The sequence below is a fragment of the Acomys russatus genome, chromosome 26 (assembly GCF_903995435.1).
Source record: "Acomys russatus chromosome 26, mAcoRus1.1, whole genome shotgun sequence".
Taxonomy (NCBI): Eukaryota; Metazoa; Chordata; class Mammalia; order Rodentia; family Muridae; genus Acomys; species Acomys russatus.
The window spans coordinates 5,850,278-5,875,860 of NC_067162.1; the positions used below are offsets into that span (position 1 = coordinate 5,850,278).

The 25,583-nt window shown below is 46.4% G+C and overlaps 1 protein-coding gene across 1 annotated transcript in view; it reads left to right on the top strand.

Moving 5' to 3' along the window:
- The window catches only part of Znf827 (zinc finger protein 827), a 114,492-nt gene that overhangs the window by 11,558 nt on the left and 77,351 nt on the right, over positions 1 to 25,583 (top strand). The window contains exon 2 of the mRNA XM_051169298.1: positions 21,474 to 22,508. Coding sequence (XP_051025255.1) covers positions 21,474 to 22,508 — 1,035 coding nt within the window. The remainder of the gene's footprint in view (positions 1 to 21,473; positions 22,509 to 25,583) is intronic.

Below are 25,583 nucleotides of genomic sequence, written 5' to 3' on the forward strand. Positions count from 1 at the left end.
ATATAGTCCGGACTGACTGACCTTGAACTCACTACATTATTCTGGCCTTGAACTCATGAGCTGCCTGCTTTAACTCCCCTAGTGCTGGGACCCTGCGTGTGCCCCACCATGCCCAGTTTACAAGAGATCTAGATAGGAATCCCATGGTCTTGATAAAACTGGCACCAGAGAACTCTTTGACAATATGAGGACCTGTTGAATATGAGGACCTGTTGAGTGAATCAGTCAATCAATCAAACAAAAAGCAACCCAGCTCTGACACAGGAGCTCTCATAAGTGTGAGGAAGCTGGTTCAGCCGCCTGCCATGGGCAATTGCCTAGAAATGTCCAGTAATTGAGAGTGGGATGGGAAGAAGTGTAGACTTAAAGGCTTTTAATAACTGTATTGGCTTTTGAGGGGTTGGTGCTGGAGGTAGAGCCCAGCGTCTCGTGTACCCCAGGCCTGTGTTCTGTCACTGAACTCCATCCCTTCATACCCACTATTTTGAAGATATATTTAATGGGTATGAATGCTTTGTCCTCATGTATATGTGTATGTATGTGCACAAAGGATGACCCATAGAGGTCAAAAGAAGGCCTTAGGTCCCCTGGAAGAGGAATTACAAATGGTTGGTTGTGAGCCACCATGTAGATGCTGGGAATTGAAGCTAAGTTTTCTGTAAAAGCAACAAGTATATTTAACTGCTGCACTATGTCTCTGGCCCATTATATTGGCTTTTAATGAAAAGTAGCACATGCTTAATATAATTAGTTAACACTAGATATAAATATTTTAAATATTTTTAGTTCCCTTCTTCCAACTTCTATCCCCTCTGTAATCAAGAAATAATATTTAAATTTTAGCCTTTTTTTGAAATGTAATGCATTTGCACATAGTTTGCCTTATTTAAGGACTGCATTCAAAACAAAGGCAGCTTCATCACTCTTGTAAATGGTTGGACTCATAGCTGTAATCCTGAATCCAGAGTGGGTAGTCTGATTTAAAGCTGAAATTGGTAAACCACTCACCAGATGGGAGGCAAAAAGATTGTTGTAGACTCTTGAAGTCATCACCCGAGGAATTAGTTTTTGAGGCAGTTGGGAGTGCCTTATCTGGAGAGAGGAGTGGGGATGGCTCAAAATCATGTCTGGCATCTACAGCATGAAGTTCTCTTGGCTCCAAAGGGAGTGACATTCTCTGAGTTGTCATCTGTATTCAGTTGTCCGCTCAGATGATAACTGATGCTCTTCTTGTACAGTGCTTCCTTTGGTCCACCAGTAGGAAGGCAATATTTGTGTCAGGGACTTTGTAAAGTTTATTTTGTAGTGTGGGGTACCTGGTCTTAAGAGCCAAGTGGATAGAGAAGAAGATGGGGAAATTTTTCTCCAATTCAGCTTGAATATTGTTTTCATAAGCAAAGGATCAGGAAAAAAAATGTTCCAAGACCAATAAAATGGAAATTACCAAAGAAGATACTTTTTATTTGATTAGATGAAAAGCGTATTGAAGCTAGGTGGTGGGGCAGTGGAGGCAGGGCATGCCTTTAACCCTAGCACTGGGCGGGGTGTGGGTCCAGAGGCAGGCAGATCTCTGAGTTTGAGGCCAGCCTGCTCTACAGAGAGAGAGTTCCAGGACAGCCAGGGCAACATACAGTGACTCTGCCTCAGAAAGCAACAGAGACAGAGATGGAGTGTGTGTGTGTGTGTGTGTGTATGTGTGTGTGTGTGTGTGTGTGTGTGTGTGTATGTGTGTGTGTGTGACAAGTGTATTGAAAACAAAAAACAAAACAAACAACATAACCCCTGTTCCAGTGGGTGTGATAACATGGAAATATGTCTGTAATCCGGGGCTCGAGAGTGTGAGGCAGGAGGGTTATGAGTTCAAGTCAGCCCGTTAGTCAGTCAATTATTATGCAAGACAAAACCAAAACCTGCCTCCTCCCAAAGCCCCAGCAACTCTCCAACATTGAAATAAATCCTGTGTGTATGGAGAAGTTGACTTACCTTGTCTGCCAGGCATGGATTTCTAAGGGCTTCTGTTAGTTTGGGGCATAGTGGTCAGAAGCATTGACGTCTCAAATAATCTTGCTTTATGACAAAGATTCCTATAAAGCACATGCTTCTCTGCTGCCATCCTAGAATTCGTTCTTTCCTTGGGGACTTCTCCTTCAAGAACTGAACTGTTAGCTCTTAGGAGTTTGGATGAATGGCGCCTGACACAAGGTAGCAATGTAGTGGGTTTGAGACCCAGTTGGAGCTGAGTCCCTGCCTTCAGCTGACTACTTACCGTTAAGGCATGGCCTTAAACACAGATGTGCGCCCTGCCACAGTTCTTTCATATGTTGAAAGCATGCAATCAGCAGACATACAAATAGACATTTTAGCAAACGTGGGGTGGTGTTCTGTGACTTTGAGGTGTAGATATTTGTGGGGGCAGAGAGTCTAAGAGGGACGGATAAAAGACTCCTGTGATGTAACATCAGAAGGGCCCACAGGACGTGGTTGGTACCTTTTTAAAGCGGAGCGATCTCTGTAGAAAATGCTACTCGGATGAACGGCTGTGGGTGCCACCACTGGTGGGATCTAGGCCAGAGCCCTGTCGCAGGAGAGGGCTAACATCTTTCCTTGCCCCCTTTTGCCTCTGCCACATGTGGCCAGAAACTTCAGAGTGCAGACCTAGGACGATGGCTCAGTGGATGTACTGCGTGGCATTTAAGCTCGAGCACCCGGCATTCAGCTCCCCAGCACCCACATACAAGCTGGGCAGGCGCACTTTGGGAGACTGGACCTTCTAGGCAAGCTGCTTAGCTAAAGGAGCCATGTTTGTGAGCGCCAGCTTCAGCAAGGGACCCTGCCTCAGTGGATAAGGTGATAGAGCAGCAGGAGACACTTGGCGTCAACTTTTGGCTTCCGCATGCATGTATATATGTGTGTATATGTACCTGTACATGCATGCTTACACATGTGGGGAAACAGACTTCTAGTGTAGTGCCTTCTACACGAGACGACAGGTCTAACTTACACGTATGTAATGAAGCAATGAAAGCAGACTGCCCGTAAGCCTAGTGGAACAAGTGTCAGTGCAGTGAGCCTGCCTGGGAGCATCTGACCTGTTGTTACCCACTGCAACAGTTCGTTCTACCCTAGTTTGAGCTTCCTGCCTTCCTGCATTCCTCCTCTCTGTGGAATCTGTAAACGTGGCAGCGTTAGGACAGCTTGCCTTCTGCACCTCGGTGCCCTGGTTCCACGACTGCCTTGCTAAGACAAATCCAAGTTGGTGGATGTATTGGGCTACATTTTCTTTTCAAGGCTCTAATAGAACACTGTAGAAACATACCAGGGGCCTGGCTTTGTTTCCACTCTTTGCTGTTCTGAACAGTGCTTCTGTGGACCTGCATGTACAGATCATTATGGCCCAGGTGCTAACATTGCTGAGACACTAGTCACAGGATTTTCCTTTTCCTTTTTTTATTTACTGAAAATAGGTTTTGTTTTGTTTTTTTTTTTTTTCTTTCATGGTCTCAGGTTCTTTCTAAACCCCCTGGAAGTTAATGAGTGCCCCAAAGAGCTTTTATATATCATCATATTAAGAGATGCTAAATATATTTATTGCTAAAAATAACAAATCTAACCCTGCATATGTTAATTATAAACAGCATATTTTTAATGGGGAAAAATGTATTTTTCCAAAAGAGAGTTGAGTAAAGTAAGTGGTGTATTTTTGTATGTTTCTGAAAATCTGTGCTATCTGGCTTCCTGGAGAACAACTAGAGTCCCGGTTGTTGGTGCACTCACTCTGTCCCATCAGGCCCGGGAGACAATCTTCCTTCATGCAGATAGGTCATCAGCTTGGCAGGCAACTGTGGTAGTCTCTGAACTACACCACGATCTGGAAGGTTATTTGCAGTGTTGACTCAAAACATTTCAATAGGTTTTTCATGTCTGCTACATTCAAATCTACAGAGCTGGCTGGCATGCTGACCAGATCAGCATGCACTAGGCATCTGTACTGGACGTTTTGGGAATATTGACTTGCCGAGTTCCATAGATCTAAGAAATGTTGGTATATCTCATTGTAAACGTACAACAGTGTTTATATCTGTAGGAATGCTATCTGAAAAAGCCTTTAAGTACGGTATTGGGAATCTGTCAAATTCATAGTGTAGTGAGCAAGTTTTCCAAAATTTTAATGGTTGCTTGAAAGCATGAATCTTATCACTGGCTAGAAATACTGTCAGCCTTTCCTTGAAGTATCAACTTGACTTTGCTCATTTCCAAGAAATAGTCTGCCAAAGGCTCACATTTGAGTAGCCATAATTTGTCAGTTATCCTTTCAATTAAGAGTAATACGCCATGAAAAAGTGGCTGGTTGGGCTCCTAAGCAAACAGTAATATCTGTCCTTTTCTTAGCATAGCCACATACTGCAGCAGTGGCAGAAAACCCGCTATTGCGTTCAATATTACATCACTGACAACATCAAAAAGTTATTCCAGGATCAATTTTCAATAAAATGAATATTTTTTACTGCATTGCCAGATATTCTTAAGTGAAACCAGCCCAGATTTTCTGCTCCATCTTATTTATTTTATTTATTTACTTAATTATTTAAATTATCTCATCAGTTAAATTACCTTTCTTCTATAAATACAGATGTAATATTGTTGGTCTGTGAAGATGTGTCATATTTAGCCAATGACTTCCCAGCTCCTCTGCTGGAGGTGAACGCTACTGTCCTGGTTAGGTTTTTTTGTTTTGTTTTGTTTTGTTTTTTGTTTTTGTCAACTTGGTGGAAGCTAGAGTCATTTGAGAAGAAGGACACTTGACTGAGAAAATGCCTTTTTTTTTTGAGACAAGGTTTCTCTCTGTAGCCCTGGCTGAACTATCTTTGTAGACCAGGCTGGCCTTGAACTCACAGAGATCCACCTGCCTCTGCCTCCCAAGCGTTGGGATTAAAGGCATGCGCCACCACGCCTGGCGAAAGCCTCTTGTTGATTGAGCTGTGGGGCATTTTCTTGATTCATGAATTGAGACTTGGGAGGGCCCATGCCATTGTGGGTTATGTTGCCTCTGGGAAGGTGGTCCTGCGTGGTTTAAGAGCGCAGGCTGTGGGAGCCGGGAGAGGCAGTTCAGCACGCAGCACTCCTCCATGCTTCTGTCCTTGCCTCCAGCTTCCTGCCTCAACTTCCCTCAGTGGAATCAGACTCAGGGTATAGAAGCAAAGTTAGCCCTTTCCTCCTGCAGCTGCTTTTGGTCATGGCCACGCCACCCAGCCAGCTCATGTACCTTAGAGTCTTCCTGGTTACGTAGAAGAGATGGCTAAGCTCGGTCCTGTATGGAAACCAAGAACACATCTGGCTTCCTTTCATCATCTTCCCTCCCGGGTTGCTGTCCTCACAATTCAGATGCACCCTCCCATCTCACCACCCACCAGGCTTTCTGGCTCTACTTCCGGAATAGTTATGGAAGCCCTGTTCGTACCGCCTGCCGCTGCTATAGTGCGTACTCTTATTTTTTTTCCAGGTAAATTGAAGTAGTTGCCCCTCCCATATATTTTTATTTACCCTCACTCTTACCGCCCCCTATTTCAACATTTATAACCCACCCTTCATGCGGCCACCACAGGTAGCCTTTAGCCCTTTTAGGCTTCCACATGAAAATGAAATTTGAACGTCTAAACCCTGAAGATCCGGTACCGGTTTCTTGTGTAACGAGTGATCTCCCATCACCTTGGCATATTCATGTTCCTTTTGCCCGTTTTTAGCATGACTGGGTGACTGCTTGGCCTGACAACGCGTGCCTTTGCCTTCACATTTCAGAGAGGCTCTTGGTTTTCTCCATGGTTTCCTCAGCTTGGCAGATTCAGGCGACTGCTTCCTTGTTCACGGAGTGTTGTTTGCTTGTTGATGTCTTCAGTGACTGGACTTTTTATGAACGTGGATCGCGTGTTCATTTAAAAAAAAAAACATGTTTCTGTATGTAACAGTGCCTGGTCTATAGCAGGTGGGTGGTAAATAAATGAATCAAAGGAAGGGTTAAACCAGTCACAGTCAGTCTGGTTTGCAAAGTGAGTTCCAGGACAGCTAGGACTATTACACAGAGAAACCCTGTCTCAAAACCCTACGTGCCCCCTCAAAAGAAAAACAAAGTCAAAGAGATAGAAAATAATGAGTAAAATTGTTGAAAAATAAAAAGAAGCCAGACAGTGGAGGAGCACGCCTTTCATCCCAGCACTCGGGAGGCAGAGGCAGGAGGATCGCTGTGAGTTCAAGGCCAGCCTGGTCTACAGAGTGAGTCCAGGACGGCCAAGGCTACACAGAGAGACTTTGTCTCTTGGGGGGAAAGAAAGAAAGAAAGAAAGAAAAATGAAAAAGAAAGAAAGAAATAGGGAAGGAAGGGTGTGGGAGGAGAGGAGAAAAGAAGGAAGGGAGGGAGGGACAGAGGGAGGGAGGGAGAATAGAAAGCCACAAACACAAACATAGAAAGTGTTTTATAATGATTTTTTGAAGAAGTTATTGTACAGCTGAGTTGGGAATGAGGTGACAAATAATGCCATGTATACTCTTCTATGTACTTCCATGTTACTCCCATGTATACTCCCATGTATACTCTCATGTATGCTCCCATGTATGCTCCCATGTATGCCCCCAGCCATACTCTCATGAACATGGCCTAGAGATCCCTGGAAAAAGTCGCGCGCTTCAGGAGGAAGCTAGGACAGAAGAGCTGAGGCCATGGCCCACAGCACAGGACCACTGAGGTCTCCGTGCAGGAGGGCACGCCTGTGGTTGGGAGCCTCTGGCAGTCTGAGTTGTACATCTCCCTCCACTGTAGGCTGCTCCTGCCCCTTGGTCCTCCAGATGTGCAGGACTGTGAGACTTCCCTGATGACTGGGCACATTTGGCATCTGGATCCGTTGGTTGCTAACAACCAACGTTTCCTGCCTCCTTTGGTTGATATGACCATGACATAGTGCAGGGAGCAGCATCAGCTGCTGGAAGCCCAGCGCTCTGACAGAACGTACACTCAGATGCCTGGGTGCCTGGGAAAGGGAATTCTCACAGGATCAAGTGAGTCTGATACCCAGCAAGCTGGGATTCGATGGAGAACCTCCGGGTTTTGTTCGTGGGGCACTCTTTTTCATACTCTGTGGGCGCTTTTAAAGCTATATAAAACTTTTTGTATGCCTACTTGGTCATTTCTTGAAGTTGTGTGTGTGTTTTATTTTATTTATTTATTTATTATTTACTGAGGAAAATCTGCAATTGTCCATTGAATGTTATTTGTCCTGTTTTGGGGGCTCCTTTTTCCTAACTCTAGGGCCAATGTGGATGGAGGGCAACCCAGGTCACCTGTACACTCTGAGGCCTCTCATGGGCCTGGTGCTTGCAGTTTTAACAGTTTATTCAGGGCTGAGAATGTAGCTTGGTGGATAGAAGGAGTGGACGCACATAAAACAGGTGTGCTGACATGTGCCTTGAAACCCAGCACTGAGGAGGGAGGCGAGAGGATTGTGAGTTCAAGGTCACCCTTGACTCCTTATTGATGCCAGCTTGGGGTGTGTGAGACCATCTCAGGGGAAAAGGGTATTTTGTCTTGTTTTTTTTAATTTGTTTTAATATTAACAACAATGACAAATGGAATATGGAAAGAATGGCTGCTCCTGGAAGCCTATATAGTAAACTTGCTTATCTTGATCTGAATGCATAAACATCCAAAACAGAACAAGCCTTCTGCCCAGGAACTCTAAAATGTGCATATTTAAAACAAAGCCTGATCAGGTGAATGTATTAGTGTTGAATGGCTTTTTTTTTTTTTTCAACTCTGAAGAGTGACCACCCTCTGTCCAGTGCTTACGGCCTTCTTTTCAAATGTCAGTTCTTCATGGTGTATAAACTGGCCAGCCTGAATCCGACGCAACCCCTAGGCAGTGCAGTTGGAGGATTGCAGGCAGTTCTAAGTTCTGCGAGACGAAAAAGAGATGAGGTGTGCTTCTCCCCACACAAAACAAGGGTATTTTATAGATTCTCCAAAGGTAGTGAAGAGAAGAAATTGACATGGGCATAATATGGGTGTTTACCATGTGCTGCACACACATGTACACACACACACACACACACACACACACACACCAGAGGATGCTCTGGTTTGCTTTTGGAACATCTGCGCTGTGGCTGAAGCTTATCTAAGGCAGCAATAAAGCTCACTCCCCAATCTCCAGTCCCCCTTGGTACATTTCCAGAAGCATCAAGCTTTGTTGGGAAACAGAATAAATGCCCCTCCCCCAACATCATGGCCAACGTCAGTGAACTTGAGAACAGTTTCAGCTTTCTATCGGGTGCATACAGCAGAGCTGTCTCAGTGAACACGCCAAGTTCTAGCTGGCCTGGAGCTCACTATGTAGACCAGGATGGCCTTGAACTCACAGAGACCCGCCTGTTTCAAGATGTGGACTCCTATACCCAACCTCCCTAGACTTCTTGAGAGGATGAGTCAGATAAAGTCGTTGGGCCTAGATGTGCCAGCACAGCTGCAGGACCTCCTGGCCCTCGCAATCACCTCAGCTTGTCGCCTGGTTGTAACTTTTGTTGATTTTCATGGGCTTTTGGCCTTTCATCCTTGACGCCACTGTGTGTGCCAGGAGGTGAGTGGAGAAAATAAAAGCAAACCATGAGTTAAGAATCCATTTGATTGCTTGATAGTGGCACTGGCTCTGAGCCTGGCCTGAGTAAAGGTTAAAATTGTTGGCCTACCTCATTGCTTACAGTCAGGTTTGCATTAGATGTCCTTGTGATCCGTTGCCCGGTGCCATGGATTTTTTTTTTTTTTTTTTTTTTTTTTTTTTTTTTTTGTGCCCAACCAGTAAAAATATTTTCCCACAATCAATGGTACTGGTATATTTTCAGGCTGGTGTAGGTGGTATGCTGTCTCCTTTGAGTCTTGTCTTTGTCTTAGGTTGTGTTTGTTTATTTATTTATTTATTTATTTATTTATTTATTTAGGTTTTTCGAGACAGGGTCTCTCTGTGTAGCTCTGGCTGTCCTAGACTCACTTTGTATACCAGGTTGGCTTCGAACTCACAGCGATCCACCTGCCTCTGCCTCCCGAGTGCTGGGACGTGCGTGTTTTTAAATGCAAAGTACAAAGCAATGTTATCTCTTCTCTCTTGCTAAGCTGCTTGTCCCCTGTGGTCCTTTCTGTTTTGAATGCATGTATATCTTTAGGAAAGAAAGGTGTAGAGTGTGATGGGTCCCTTCACTGGACTGAAGGGCTGGGAGCGTGTTTCCATATAAGGTGCGTCAGGCCCCTACTGTTGGGACACGTCCTGCAAACAACTCGGTCATTTTATGCATAAGCTGACTTCAGTGCTGACCCACTGAGCTATCTATGGGATGATATTTCTTAGGCTATGGAGTGCTTGATTTTGTTACTAGGGTATTTTCCTTCTGGTTAAGTTCTCTATCTTTTTTTTGATCTATTAAGAATTTCCTGGTGATTTCAGTCATTTTGTAATTTATAGCTCATCTTATACCAGGTATTGGTAATATTAGGATGGAAACATTTATACAAGATGAAATAAAAGTCAAGGAAGCAGGTAATTGACCGATTTATCAGCCTTAGCAGACACTGTTTCTGATAGCAACATGGCAGCCATGGTAAATTTATTCCTGATTGCTTAAGGGGACAGATTCTATATGCTTTTTGTGCATAGAGGCGCACGGGAGGGCAAAGGAGAGAGCAGTCTATCTGTGGATTAATCAGATCGGTTGGGTTTCTGGACCAGCCTTTTGGTGAGTGGATTCACACGGTGTTCTAAAAGATCCCTCAGGTACATGTTTGCTACAGTCTATGTCAGCCTGAGTTCACTTTCTGTTGTTGCTGGTAACACTTACTGGTAGCAGGAGGCGTCGCGTGGGAACGTCTTTTTTCTAGATCCTTCACTTGGGTGATATTTGTGTGTGGAGGGTGCTGTTCATCTGTCCACATCATTGACTTTCTGGTGTCAGTGGTTCAGTTCCAGGCAAAATAGCCACCTTAGCAGAAGATGACATTATTTATTAAGCATGAAGGTTTGCTTTAATTGGCACCTTGACACAATCTGAGATCACGTGGGAAGGGAGTCTCAGAGGGGTTGTCCAGATTAGGTTGGTCTGTGGCTGTACCCCAGAAGGATTTTGTTATTTGTGTCAATGAGGGTGGGAGACCCCACCTGAATGTGGGGAGGCTGGATCTGCCCTGAAGGGAAGATGGGGGTGGGGGTGGGGGAGGCGGCAGGTGAGCGCCAGCAGCCATGCGTCCTTGACTGTGTGTGTGTGACGTGACAGCTGTTTCAAGTTCCTGCCACCTTGACCTCTCCACAGTGAAGGACCATAACCTGGGATTATGAGTCAAATAAACAATCTTCCGCGAGTTGTATCTTCCGTGAGTTGTATTTGTCGGGGGATTTTATCACCGCAATAGGAGGCAAAACGGAGACCCTGAGGGTACAGCTTAGATTCAGAAGTGAAAAAAAAAATCAACAGGAACATCTATTTTTAAAAAAGATTTATTTATTTCTGTGTGCACGAGTGTTTTGTTTGTATGTACCTATGTGCAACATATACATGTCTGATGCTTGCACATTGTATCTGGAACCGAAGTTACAGACAGTTGTGAGCTGCCACCTGGATATTGGGAACTGAACTTAGGTCCTCTGGAAGAGCAGCACGTGCTCTTAACTGCTGAACTGTCTCTCCAGCACCCAGAGGAACGCCATAAAAGTGTCCGTTTTCTAGGGCTGTCATAAACAGGGAATCACAAACTGGTTGCTTAACTTTCAACTTTAAAAAAATTTGTATTTTATTTATGAGTGTGTGTGTGTATGTGTGTGTGTTTTAAGTGTATTCATAAGCACACACATGCATTGGCATGTGTGTAGAGGTCAGGACAGCTCTCAGGACTTCATTCTTTCCTTCCACCCTGCAGGTCTGGGGGAATTAACCTCTGATCACCAAGCTTGGCAGCAAGCTCCTTTGTCTACAGAACCACCGCGTCAAACCGAACTAGTGTTTTACACAATAAAAAGAGATAAATTGTCTTCCAGTTAAGGAAGTTGAGCGTCCACGCTCAGGGAGTCAGCAGGGCCGTGTGCATTCTGAAGCCTGTGAAAAAGCTGCTTCTTCATGATTGTCCTCAAGATTCTGGGGGCTTCTGTGGCTTGTGAGAGCCTATTTACAGCCTCTACGTGGTGTCTTCCTGCGCACAAGACTGCCTCAGTGTCCAGACTTTCTGTTTTTAGGCGGGCCTCAGTCATTTTAGATCTGGGGGTCACCCTGATGACTTCACCTTAACTTGATCATGTGAAAAGCCCTGGTCATGTGCACTGGGGTTGGTGAAGTGCCTAAAACATCCTTTGAACACAGTCTAGCCTGTGACATTAGGTCTTTATCCCTGGTTTGCACTCAGTTTAATTTTTTATTACAGTGAATTTATTTATTGTGCGTATGTTGTGTGTGGGGAGGATACGTGTACCTTGGCATGTCTATAGAGGTCAGAGGACAACTTTTGGGAGTCGATTCTTTCCTTCCGCTAAGTGGGTCCCAAGGATCAAACTGAGGGCAGCAGGCTTGGTGGCAGGCTCCATTACCCCCTGTGTCATCTTGCTGTGTCTATGATTGTCATCTGTTTCTCAAAGACAATGACTACACACGTAGAAGAAAGGGCTTCTGCATTGGATGTATAGATGACCCCCAAGTCTTCAAAACGACTATTTTTTTTATTTTTATTTATTGTATATGAGTACTTTATCATCAGATCACATTATTGACGGTTGTGAGCCACCATGTGGTTGCTGGGAATTGAACTCAGGACCTCTGGAAGAGCAGACGGTGCTCTTAACCACTGAGCCATCTCTCCAGCCCCCAAAAACGACTATTAAAGTATGAATCGTAACTTGAAATCCACAGGTGGGGGGCTGGGGAGATGGCTCAGTGAACAATGCACTTGCTGCACAAACATGAGGCCCTGAGTTTGAATCCTCAGCGCCCACATAAAAGCCACAATGGTGCTTGCTTGTAGCCTTGGTGCTGGGCGCCAGGGGAGGGACACAAGAGCGTCCCTAGAATGCCCTTGTCAACAAGCTTAGCCAAAGCACCGCCCAGCTCCAGATTTAGTAAGAGAAACTTGTCTGGAAGAATGAGATGGGCGGTGAGGGAGGAAGCTGCTCATTGTCACGCTGTGGCTTCCACGCCTGCGTGCCTGGCCGTGCGAGCACACATGCACACCTACCTGCCTCCAGCCCCCACAAGCCCACAAGTGCTCAAAGCCAACTCATTAAGATAGGGCCAAGACGATGATAATCTAAGCAGCTCCCAACAAGGCACACCTGTGCATCAGAGACACAGCAATAATCTCAACCTGTTAATGCTTCTGCTTGTAGCGTGCACATTCTAAAATCCCGCCTAAGTGAAATGTGAAAAATACTGTCTAATTGATGATCTCCTGGTAGTTTTTCAGCTCCTGAAAAAACTTATTTTTTGCCACGGTGCTCGTGAGGTTTTGTTTTTCTACTTGGCTTTGTCGCTCAGTAAGAGTGCCATGTGTTAAGCTGTTACGGTTTTGGAACCTTGGTTGCCTGTGAAATTTGCTGACAAATATCAAATGTTTACCATGGCAGCAGGAGTATCTTCAGGCCTCTATTCATTCACTCAATGGGTCTTTATTGGGAGTGTGCTGTGTGCCAGGACTTGTTCTAGAATCCACCCAGTCACTTAAAAATGATGGAAAGGCACCGTGTTGTAATGTGATATGAGTTTGGTGGGGACGCCGGAGCTCCTGTCTTGGCTTTGCTGGTCTGCTGTGGGATCTCAGGTACACCAATGGCCATCTCTGGTTCTTGCCATTAGAACTGGGTTTCCACAATCATAAACAAAATTTGAACTCACAGATTGTTTCTGAAGTTATACTGGACAAGCCTGGAAGCTTCTCTGTGCTTTAGCTTTGGTCTCTGAAGGTGGTGGTCACAGGGCTGGCTGGCAGCTGTCTACTTTCTGGCTGAGAACAACAGTGGGAGTGACGTCATCTTCACTGAACGTGCGACTCTCTGCTGTGTGTTTCCCTATGTTCTCGGCTGCTGTTCTGTGTTTGAGATAGTGTTTTAAGCAGCAGGCTGGCCTGGTACCCTTGTCTCCACCTCCCGAGTGCTGGGACCACAGGCTCACACCACACTCAGCATTTTCTATGTTCTTGTTTTTCCAGGCAGGTGGGCGTCCACAGACACATGTGGCATCCCGAGAGGGTGTTTTCCTTGGTGGTTGTGGCAAACACCCAGTATTACCAAGGAAAGAGACAGAGCTCTGTCTAGGAGGCAGAATTTGTAGAAATGCTAAGTAAAGACATTTAGGGTTTCCACAGAGGCCTTCCATGTCAGTTCTTGGACCGCCTGGGATCGGGGTGCTGGGCTGGGACCTCCTGGGCCTGGGATGCTGGGCTGGGACCTCCTGAGGATGGGGTGCTGGGCTGGGACCTCCTGAGGATGGGGTGCTGGGCTGCCTTCTCTTGACTGGGAAGGAAACTTGGGTGGAAAGTATGGAAAATAAGTTCTTTTCTTTGTTCCATGTTTGACTTACATGAGGAAACCAGTATTGTGGATTCTAATTTTGAAAGTGGTTTTAATTTTTGTTATCTATAGTTATGTCTCTAATCTTAAGGCCATTCTTCCTTTCCACTCATGCCTTTGAGAAATAATAATTGAAGGCCTACTTTGTACTTGGCACTGAGCCAAAAGATGGGGTTGGGGGAGACACAGCTACAAATGAAACAAAGACCTGTTTTCCCAATTTTTCTTTGAGGGGTTACCTGAAGACGTGAGGACGTCGGATGTCTGAGTACTTGGGAGGTAAAGTGTTTCTGACAAAGACACAAATGGTCACAGAGGCCACATGGCAGAGCGTACATCTTTAGACTGAGTGAGTGGTTGGAAATGGCTTCGCGGAAGGGCAGGTCACACCGGGCTTTGTGGTCCGGGATTGCAGCCTGACGGGCACAAGCAGCCTGTGGAGCCTTTGTGGGTGGGAATGGTGGAGTATGACATATTGTTGAAAACGTTATTCTGGCTGTTGTTGAGACTTCCAGCTAGAACAGACTGCTTCTGCGGCCCGGGCAAGGAATAGAGGTGATGCCCACCAAGGCGGTCTTGGCAGATGAAGATAGCCAAGGTGGGGGCCTGTGCACACAAGAAAGAACCAATGAAATCTGTGCATGAATGAGATGCGTGATACGAACAGGGGGGCCCGGTGGAGGCCCTAAGCCATTGTGTTGGAGAGATGGAGGGGTGGCCGTTTCTGTCGTGATGGGTGTTTTGACGGAGGAGCTGTCTGATTCCTTGGCGATGGGAAGATGTGCCCGCGCTCTTTATCTGAGAACGCTGGACCTGGTTTACGAGCTGAGTTGGAATTCATTGCAAAGACAAGGAGTGATGTTTTCGGGTTTCCGTTACCTCTTTTCACCATGCCCTGGCCAAGGGCTCCCCCCTTTCAGGGCCGCTTGGCTGGGGAATGTCCTAAGGCTCTCGGGCCACAAAGGGACAATTTAAACTTTGGCAGACGAAGGCAGCCCAATTGCAGATGTGCTTTGTGCTCACGTCATAAAACTAGTGGCCAGCAGTTCTTGCTCTACTGTAGCCTATACATGCTAGGGTTCGACTCGGGCAGGTGGATTCGGAGAACATTCCCTTATGTAGTTCTTGTGCTAAATCAGTATTAGTAGGGACTTGGCTGTCTGTAGAGTGTCCCCCACTTTAGTCCACATGAAGCCCCAGTTCCATCCTCAGTACCACAAACTGGGTAGGATGACTAACATCTGTAATCCCAGCACCCTAAAAGCGGAGGCAGGAAGAGGTCATTTTTGGCTACCTAGCAAGTGTTCTACTTTCATTTCTCTGATAAGATACCCTGATCAAAACCAGCTTAAGGGAGAAAGGGCGTATTCCAGTCACAGTCCCATGTTCTAGGCCGCTGTTGCAGGGAAGCCACAGTGCACATGCTTGAGACAGTTGTCAGTCATGTTCACAGTCAAGGTCAGAGAGAATGAGGGAAGGCAGACATGTTTACTTGCTCTCAGCACGACTTCCCCACTGACACACAGTTCTCTGAACCCTCTGCTAGGGAATGATGACGCCCATAGTGGGCTGGTTCTCGCATATCAATTAACTTGATTAAAACCACTCCTGTAGACATGTCCACAGACCGGCAAATCCATGTAGACAAATCCTCACTGAGACTGTCTGTGCAGGTGATTCCAGGCTGTGTGGAGTGGACAGCTAAGCCTAATCATTGCGGTGGATTTGAGGTCAGCCCTGAGTGCCTGAGAGCCTGTCTTAAACAAACAAACAAAAATCCCTAAAAATTAGCATTGGCATTGGTTTTGCCAATAGCTTTTGAGTATGGCATCTTCAACTTTGCACATCACTTTTGTGTAATGTTTCATGTAAAAAAAAAAAAAAAACAACTGGCTGTTTGATTTACAGCAAGTATTACAGGTAGAGTGGATGGTGCTGATAGAGGCGTGTAACCTTGAAATGCAGGTCTAGTATTTACCTCAGCTGTGTATTAGGTAGGGACTTGGATGGTCTTTATAGGGAAGTGAGCTAGTTGGTAGGCAGAGGTGAACAGACCTGTGTGTTACAGAGACATTCACTAATGGCCGGTCAACCTCTGATAGTCCTAAGAGGCTGGTGGATCCCTGTGTCTGGACCCCTAATGGGAACGAGAGAGAACTAGATTGAGAAACGGAGCTTGCAGGTTCCTATCTGCCCTTGCTTTACCCTAACTCAAAAGGATGGAAACTAATAGGGAGTTTGTATCTATTGTTTGTCCATCTGCACCCCGTTCTTCTAAGTGAGGGTGTCCTGAGTTGAATGTCAGCCCAACTAAATGCATCTGATGAAGACTTTCCGACTTTGAGAGGGTGAGGTGCGGAGACAGTCTCTTCTGAGGACACCGAAGGGTGCTGGATATCAGCTTACCCGATTGCTGCTTGAGGACTAAATTATAAATAAATGTGAGAGGTGCTGGAAGTTTGTTTTGTTTTACTCAAGAATTAAGTACTCACAAGGTAGAAAGAAAAACATATTTGGTGTTCTTTCACTCTGTAATTTCACTATTTTTTCTTAATTCTTTGAATTTCTGATTTTTAGAGGGAACATGCGCGCACGTGTGCGCGAGCACGCGCGCGCGCGCGCGCACACACACACACACACGCGCGTGCCCACACACTTGCGTAAATCAGACAAGAAACAGTACAAACCTCACAGTCTAGTCAGAGATTGCTGAAAGAATAATACTGGAAACATCCTTTTTTTTCCCCTTGGAGGTTAAAAATAATGTGTTTACCAGAGTTATTTGCATTGGCCATTTAGAGGCTTCCCCAGGATGCCTTGGTTAAGAAAGCTGTGAAAGCCACAGGAAGCCTTGCCAGGACCTTGTGCTGCTCTGCGATTTCCTAGGCTGATTTCATGCTGGTTGACGGACAAGAAGATGGAGATGTCTTGCTGCCGGGGGCCTTGTTGGATTCCGAGAAGTGAAAGTCAGGAATTACATGTCCTGTACTTTGTGGCATCCAGCGGGTCCCTCTTCTAGACTGCAGTGGCACAGTGTGACATGCCTGCCAGTGGGAGTCTGTCCTTATGGTGACCAGGACAGAAGTTCCTGCAGCTGGACCAGCACAGTCTCCACGAACCCATGTGAAAATTGAGAGGAGCTTGCAAACAAAATCATAAATGATAACAATTTATATTTGTGGGGGAAACCACCCATAGTCTTATAAACAGAAAGTGCGTTTTCATTTTCTCCAACCTCTTTACATCCTCACGTCTTATATTTATGTTTCTAAAGGCTTCCTGTACTTCTCATTTAACGTCAAGGATGTCAGAATAATTTTAGCCATTTTTCCTCTCAAATATCTGTTCTTTATCTTTTGAGGGCATGTGTTCAAATTCTCTGGTTGTTTGAATAGCTCAGACTTCAGAACTGTCCGGGGAAGTTGGTTGTGTTGTAGGACTCAGTTCTCAAGGGGGAACAGAACCAACATAATGGTTGAATATCACATAGGTGACTTATTAGATGTCTTGCATGGCACTTCCTGGGAAGTTCAGCAATGGCTGTCTTCATATAGGACAGGCTGAGAAACCAGCAGATGGTCAGTACACAAGGCTGGACATCCCAGCAGTCCCCGTCTGTCACTGAAGGCCTGAAGGACTCTAGGAGCATGGAGCATCACAAGTTTTTGCTCCATACTAAAAGGCTAAAGAAGCTAGGGCCCATCACCAGCCAAGGATGGCAGCAGCAGTAGCAGCAACAAGGTCAATGCAGCCACCAGCAAGGGTGAAGGCAGGCAGGCAAAACCAGCCCTGCTTTTCCCTCAGGCCTCTTCCATGAAATACTCTCACAGACAGCCCCCACCCCCAAACCCAGAGGTGTATCTCTTAGTTTATCCTAGACTTACTCAAGTTAATGGCAAAGATTGGCTATCACAGTGATTAATAGAGTGCTATGATCTTTGTATCCCAGCTTTTGGATAGTTCAGAGGACCACGGATCTCCGTGACGGCATCTGCGCATCTGCTGGGAATGGGGATTGGAAGCTTGAGAAACACACAGGCACTGAGGGGCATACAACACTGTGAAGTTCTTTGTTCGCTTGTAACATTGTTTGGGGTCACGCTTTGGCAAAATTGGGAGGATGGCCTTATGTGGAGATAAATATTAGCTGTGCGTCTCATGTCTCATTTGAGAGTCTTTGATGTTGTCTTCACTGTTTGAGAGGATTAGTCTGATTGTTTAACTCCCTCAGCTTCTGGCCTGCCCACCTGCTCCAGGAGGGATATTCCACCACCCTGAGGATGTGGAGGGGTTTAGGAAACATCCCACGCTTTGGCCCCTTGCCACTAGATGCACTAAATTCCTTAGGTCATTGGGTCAACTTCTGCCTGCTGTTAAAAAAAAAAAAAAAAAAGAGTTTGAAAGGGAGTGGAGAGAGTAAAGTATAGGAGGAAAGGATCCTTTCCACAGGATGACTATCTTTATGTGGGATGACCCCTTTCTGATTTCTGATTCAACTGATGCAAGGATGGCTGAGGGTGTAAGGGAGGGCAGCCAGGCTCTAAGAACTTCCTGGCAGAGCCATCCCAAAGGCCCTTGGTAGACTCTGGTTAGCAGAGAAGCTCTATAGAGGAATTTTAATCAAGCAACGTGGCTACTCTGGCTGGAATACAGACATGCCCTGAGTACACACCATTAATCTCAAACAATGAAGGCAAAGCTAGTTTGTAAAAGGAAGCACTCATATTTGAAAGTGGTGTCTAATTGAGAGGCAGACAAAGTGGTGAATCAGAGAAAGATTTGACAGAACAGGATACGCCCAATTCTCACAAGAACAGAGAAGAAAGAGAAGCAACTTAAGAGAACAGCACAGAGAGGGGGCGGGGCAGAGGCTGCAGTTTTACCGGGAGAGTTTTACAGAGAGAGGTTGAAGAGAGAACAAATTAGACACGGGTGAAGACAGAACAAGCCAGAGAATGGGAAGGAGCCAGATGATTAGAACAGATTGCCAAAGTTTAGTATGAGACCAAGCAGAATTTAGTCAGAAGCTGAGAGAAGCCAGCTTGCATCAGTCAGCTTGAAGAGGAGTTGGAGCCAGAACAGCTGAATTGAACCCGCCAGCCAGAGTTCAGAAAGAGCTAGAAAGGGTGAGTATATTCAGCAATAAGTCTCCAAGACAATAATTACATCAGGAGAAGAAAAGTTACTTTTACAAAGCCCTGGGCCAGGTGTCCTGAGACTCGGGTCAGCTTTGGTGTTAGCAGTTGATAGCCACATGGTATTAGCTGGCCACCTTTAGTGTATTTCCTGGGCTCATTTCTTGCATCTTCTTAGTTAACCCTTAAGGCACTGCCTCGGGACCAGGCTTGACTGTCTGGTGCCCCCCCCCCCCCATGCCCAGTATGACAATATAACCCAAAGCACTATATTTTGGATCATGTATTTTTTTCTGTTCCCTCACATAATATGTGTAATGATCAAAAAAGAGCCAGCTAAGTCTCACTATAATGATTCTTCAAACAGTTCACTTTTCTTACTGTTTATAGTTGAGATCCCATATTTTTTTTGTTTTTGTTTTGCTTTGTTTGAAGTATAAAGTATTTAATCTGAAATCAAAACAAGTGGTTTGTGAAAAACCACATAACATTACCCTTATCATTGGGGTTGATGTTGACTGGTTGAGGTTTGGTAAAAAGCACCCCCAGTGCTGGGAGCCATGGGGGAACGAGGAGAGTTCAGGGTAACCACATAAGAATCAATCAAGAAAAGGAAAACGTGGCAAATGGTGAGGAACCAGACTGGTTTTAAGAGAGAAAATTTAATTTTAGCTTAAAAAAAAAAAACCCAAAACAACATCAACAACAACAAAAAACCTAATCCCATTTGATATTTTACATTTTCTTGATAACTTAATAAAGTGCTTGGGAAAGGAGTTGCAGAACTTTTACCTAGTGGGGAGTTTCGTCATTTGTGGCGGCTCCTCTCTGAGCGGCACGGGAAGATCAGTGTGTTCGCTTGTGTAGTTATCATCCTGAGAACAAACAGTGTGTGATGGTGCTGGAGCTTAGCGCCAGGAGGAATGTGGTACGGTTTCCAAACACTGATGGAACTCTGCTGGAGACCAGGGTCCCTCTTGGCTCAAAATGGGGTATGTGGATAAGGAACTACAACCTGCCTCCAAGGATACACTGTTTAGAAAGGAGGCTGAGAACAGGTCTCTTCCAGCGATGCAAAACAAGTCTCAACAAAACATTAAAAGTGCCCTTGGAATCTGGACACGGCTGTCGCCTGAAGCCACTTCTGTCCCTCCCTGTGCCTTAATCCCTGAGGTGGCCTGCTACTTCACTCTTATAGCTGCAGCCTGTTTCCCATGAGGCAGTCAGAGCCATCAACACTTTGGCGTCACAACCCACGAGGCCTCTGCCCATAGGCTTCCAGTGGCTGCCAGCTTCAAGTTCACAGCGCGTTACAGGTCTGCATATGACAGCCATGACAACTGCACTCACTGACAAACGTCCTCTGAAGCAGGCACTGCCCATTAGACCTCCTCTCCCTGCTCCGCACCCCCAGCACTCACTGCCCACTACATGCCGGCCCCTCAGAAGCTAGCTTCCTTGGAACGCTGCAGTGGAGAATGTTGTGCTGCAAATCACATCCCAGGATCACTCTCCCAGCCTCCACATCTCTTTTATGTGTTTGCTCAAAAGTCAGCATCTCAGTGAGGGACCCTGCCACCGTGTGTAAAACTACAACTTGCCTGCGATCCTCTTTGTCACATTCGGCAGCTCGCCCATTGTGCTTCCCGCCCTCCTGCCCACACGCGTCATCTGTTAAGTACAGTTTAGAACAGTCTAGAATAATGTCTGGCACACGTTAGGCACACCACGATTGTTTGTTGAGTGAGTGAGGGAGTGGGAAGGAGAGACTGACTCTGTGGGATAGTTTTAAGAAAAGAACTTTTGGAGCTGGGCATGAAGGATTATGGGTAGACTTTAGCCACCAGCTTTTCTGGGAAAGGGCCTTCCTTGATGAAACGTCACAAAGGTGAAAATATGGTGGCCCTCACCAGCATTCCTGGAACGTGAAGTTCCATGTGACTGGCTTGTGGATCTGTATAGTAATGGGTAGAAAAATAACTTCTAGTAGCGTAAAGAGCAGATTCCTAGTCACTGCCCTTAAGTTCGTGGCCAGAAAGCTGACGAATGAAATCAGAACACTGGCATGTGAGTGGCACACATAACCTGGACACACTTACTCGACAAGTCATTAACGCTAACAGCATTTGCAAATGAGATCTGATTTTTATGGAGCACCTTTTTTTTTTTTTTTTTTTTTTTTTGGTTTTGTTTTCTTTTCAAAACATGGTCACGTGCTTATTGGAACCAAAGCTTCAAGAGAGAGTGTTTACATGCTCAGAGAAGCGTTATTAAAAACTGAATTGCACTTTGTACTGGAGGAAATGGCACCTCAAAGCACCTAGGTGATACGCCTGAAGTCACTAGGCTGGGACAGGGGGCAGCCGCTTGCTGCCTGTGCCAGGCTCCTCTCCAGTTCTGACACGATCCAAGGGGTCACTGTGCTTGGCGTTTGCAAGGCTTCTTTCTGGCTTTATTTAGTTTCCCCATTCATGGGCAGCGGCGGGGGTTTTTACCTACACGTATTTGCTGGTAGTGTTTTCCCTCCTCTCTTTTCTCTAGTCACTGCTGAGAGGGCAAGTTCGTAACAGGCCGGTGTCTTTTGTCTTTGCCTGTTTAGCATGTTTAGCTTGAATCAGCTCTCGGTGCTGTCGGCTCTGGTGCGGTTCTTGGGCGGAAGGGAAGAGTGCGCATGTCACGATCCCCTACCCCACCCCCTTTGAGTGTCTCAAACAAACTGGCTGTTCTCTTTGGGAATTAACCCGGTCTTCTTGATCCCCTCCAGATGTTAGTAGGCAGGACGAGGCCGAGGGAGATTTCAGCGAAGGAGAACACTGGTATGGGAACTCCTCTGAGACTCCATCGGAAGCATCCTATGGGGAAGTCCAGGATAACTATAAGCTGTCCCTGGAGGACCGGATCCACGAGCCGTCCACATCCCCCGACACCTCCCTGGGCAGTGCCACCCCCAGCAGCCACACCCTGGAGCTGGTGGCACTTGATGGTGAGGTCCTTCGAGACTCGCTGCAGTGTCAAGACCACCTTTCACCTGGAGTGTCCTCTGTGTGTGACGATGACCCACCCAGTTCCAATAAACCTCTGAGTAGCAACTTGAGGAGACTGCTGGAGGCTGGGTCCCTCAAACTCGATGCCACAGCCAACGGCAGGGTGGAGTCTCCCGTGAATGTTGGCCCCGGTCTGTCCTTTTCCCCGCCCTCCCACCATGCCCAGCAACTCAGTGTCCTGGCCAGGAAGCTGGCAGAGAAGCAGGACCAGAGTGACCAATATACCCCGAGTAACCGTTTCATATGGAATCAAGGTAAGTGGTTGCCGAACTCAACCACCACCTGCGGCCTGTCGCCAGACTCGGCCATCCTCAAACTGAAAGCTGCAGCCAATGCTGTTCTGCAGGATAAGTCCCTGTCTCGGACAGAGGAGAGCCTGAGGTTTGAGTCTTTTTCCTCGCCCTTCAGCTCCCAATCGGCCAGCTCCACCTTGGCAGCTTTGTCTAAGAAAGTGAGTGAGAGGAGCCTGACTCCCGGTCAGGAGCATCCGCCTCCAGCCAGTTCTTTCCTGTCACTGGCTTCTATGACCTCCTCTGCAGCCCTTCTGAAAGAAGTGGCCGCCCGGGCCGCGGGTAGCCTCCTGGCTGAGAAGTCATCCTTACTACCCGACGACCCTCTACCACTGCCGCCTTCTGAGAAGAAGCCAGAAAAAGTCACCCCGCCACCTCCGCCACCTCCGCCCACACAGCCTCAGTCCTTGGAATTATTGTTACTTCCGGTTTCCAAGGGACGAACCTCCAAACCCTCCAATTCAGGTATGGAATCTTGTTCAGCCACGCCGCGGGTCTCTTTGACTGTAAACTGCCTTTTTCACTGGGGCTCCCCATCCAAGACGAGGCAGAAATCAAAAAGCAAGAATACAACAAAAATCCTTAAAACGGACAGCATAATAGTCTTTCATGTGTGTGCCACACAAAGCCTTCACAAATAGCTGTGGTTTTGAAAAGTAATGAATAATCTTGGCGACATGCAATACTCCCTCTCTTTCATGCATACCCCCACCCCCACCCACACCCCTCACCAAGTTCAGACCAGGCCCGTACCAGATACATTTAATGGGGGGAGATCAAAGCGTCCTTGTCAGAGTGCAAGGCGTCAGTGAACACAGAGGGGGGAAAAACACTGCTTTAGTGGGCAAGGGGAGGCCCTGCTGCCTCTATCACAAATGGACTTTTGTGTAATCAGTAACTGCTCTGCCCTAATTGATCACAGCACACGCCTTTATGTTAGTGTTTTTATTACCTTTCTGTGGAATTTAAGCTTTGTTCACCTATCCTGTTCACCTGCAATTTCTTGTCAAACAGAACACAAGAATTTCTTGCATGGGCTTCATTTTGCCCAAATCCACTCGCATATGAAAGACTGTGTGTGTGGCGGTGTGAGATGGTCTTTTCCTGGGACATCACTATCCCACAGAGCCCTGGCATTCACAGCCAGATCCTTGGAATGAGGGGTTTAACAGTACCATGCCACCATGGCAATGTCTACTGGCTTGCTTTGAAACAGCATTTGTGGTAAATACCTGTGCCCTGCGTGGGGGTGATCCCAAATGTCTCTCAAGGATATCCTGCCAAACTGGGACAGGGAGTAGTAGGCCATGTCACCTCATCATTAATACATATGACCATTGTGTGCCCCAACATCTGTCAGTCATCTGCAGCTGCATTGGTGAAGTGTGCCCGAGATCCCCCTGAGCCATCAGAGTTAACATCAGCTTGGTATACGTGGCACATTGCCGCCAAAGTTACTGAGTGAGCCAAATGCCATAGTTGTGATCACAATCAGACCTACGCAGGGCCAGCAGGTTAGCTCTGTGGGTAAATGCGCCTGCCACCAACCTGAGTTTGATCCCCAGAACCCAAATGATAGGAGCAGAACATGTGCTACACACCTAGATGTATACACACACACACACAATCAAGCAACAACAACAACAACAAATTTTGTAAACAAGTTAGGCATAGGGACCTGTCATCCCAACACTCAGAAAGATCACAGACTTAGACCAGGCTGGACTCATAGTGAGGATTGCTGTCTACAAACCAGCCAACAAAAAACCCCCACGTGAGCAGCAGAACAGACCAAGGAGAACGGGACACTGGGATTTGGACTCACGGGAGGCAGGTGGTCCACTCCTGAGTTTCTGACGTGTCCTTAGAGTAACTCAATGCTTACTCAACTTGGGGTTCGTTTCTCCAGACTCCCCCCCTTCTTCCTTGTGATGAACGGAGGGAAAAGGCTGAAGCGAGGAGAGTAAGGGGAGCTGGGTACTTTCCCAATAGGATAAATCGCTTTCGGCTTAGAGTCCTTTAGTTTAGGGAGGCAAGGCCGGATGCGACATGCGGTTGTATAATTGTTCTCCTTTCTGCCTATGGAGGCTGTTTATGAGTGATGTTTATGTTATGCGTCAGACTGGCATCAGTGACTTGGAGAAGCCCACACACATCGAAGAGGGAAAGGTAGTGGAATGGAGGCCTGGAAAGAAAAGTTTGGTAAAGCCAGCCTCCTGAAGGCACACTGTCTCTCCGTTATTTTAAAGTGGTCTTGGCGACAGAAGGCAAGAACTGCGAAAGAACGCTTTGTCACTGAACTAACAGATGCACTGACAAGTGAGAAGGAAGTCACGAGTATCCAGGGCCAGGTTGGCTCCTTGCTTGTTTTGCTGTAGGATGTGCCTCTGAGGAGAGAAAGGTGTGCTCCTCTCTTGGTTTAAGGGTACTTAGCCTTGCTAACATCTCTGTGGGCTTTTTGCTAGAATTTAATGAAGGAGACCTGTAAGACACGTTTATTATTTCAGTCAATGAACATTGAGATGTTCAAATGAAAAGCAGTGAGAGGGCAGCGAAAATGAGTGTAAAGTTGCTTTCCACTAAGCCTGATGACCCCCAACGTGATCCCCGGAACCCACTTGATGGAAGGAGAGAACCCTCTCTGCAAATTATCCTGACCTCCATCTGTGTCTGTGCCACATGCGTGCACGCAAACACACACACACACACACACACACACACACACACACACACACACACACACGAGAATCGTAAGTGCAGGTCTTACCACACTGTCATAGTGCTTTTCAGGTAACGGAGAACCACACCTGAATCCAGGTTGCCAAGAAACCAACAGTAGACTGATGTATATAATCCTTACTTTGGAGAGATAGAGGCAGAGGGATCAGACGTTCAAGGTCATCCTTGGCTACGTAATGAGTTCGAGGTTAGTCTTGGCTGCAAGAGACCCTGTATGGGGGTGGGGGGAGAAAAACAACTACCCCAAACAAACAAATACCATCCCTACCTCCCATCTCTGGAAAGAGGCCACAAAAATCACACACCACCCTGATTTCAAGGAGGTTCTTTTTTTAAAGTTGTTTCTCAAAATGTTACCAAAAAAAAAAAAAAAAAGAGTATAAAGTTGTCTCTGGAGTTCCAAAGAGCTGTGTGCTAAGGAAGCTGCTCCTGTATCAAGTAATTTAGACACCAGACATTGCTTTGACCTTCTTTAGGTCAAGGGAGTCCAGATCATGAAAAAAAAAATAGTGTCTTTTAGGTCTGGCTTTATTCTTTATTGAGCAGGATTCTGTTGTTGCCAGGTCGTGGTGTGTTGAATTCCTTGAGAGTCCAGCACTCGGTAGCCTTTCCGCCCCTCCGGAGAGATGTGACACTCGAGGGGGAGGCTTCTTTCAAGTGACCTGCGCCCTTAGCACATGCTACACCGCTCCTCTGAAAGGGGACACGCTGGAGGAAAGACGGTGTTCATTTGCTATAAAGATAAATGTCACACATTGACTCAATTCTCTTTGAAGCCACTGTTCTCTCACACAGCTCAGA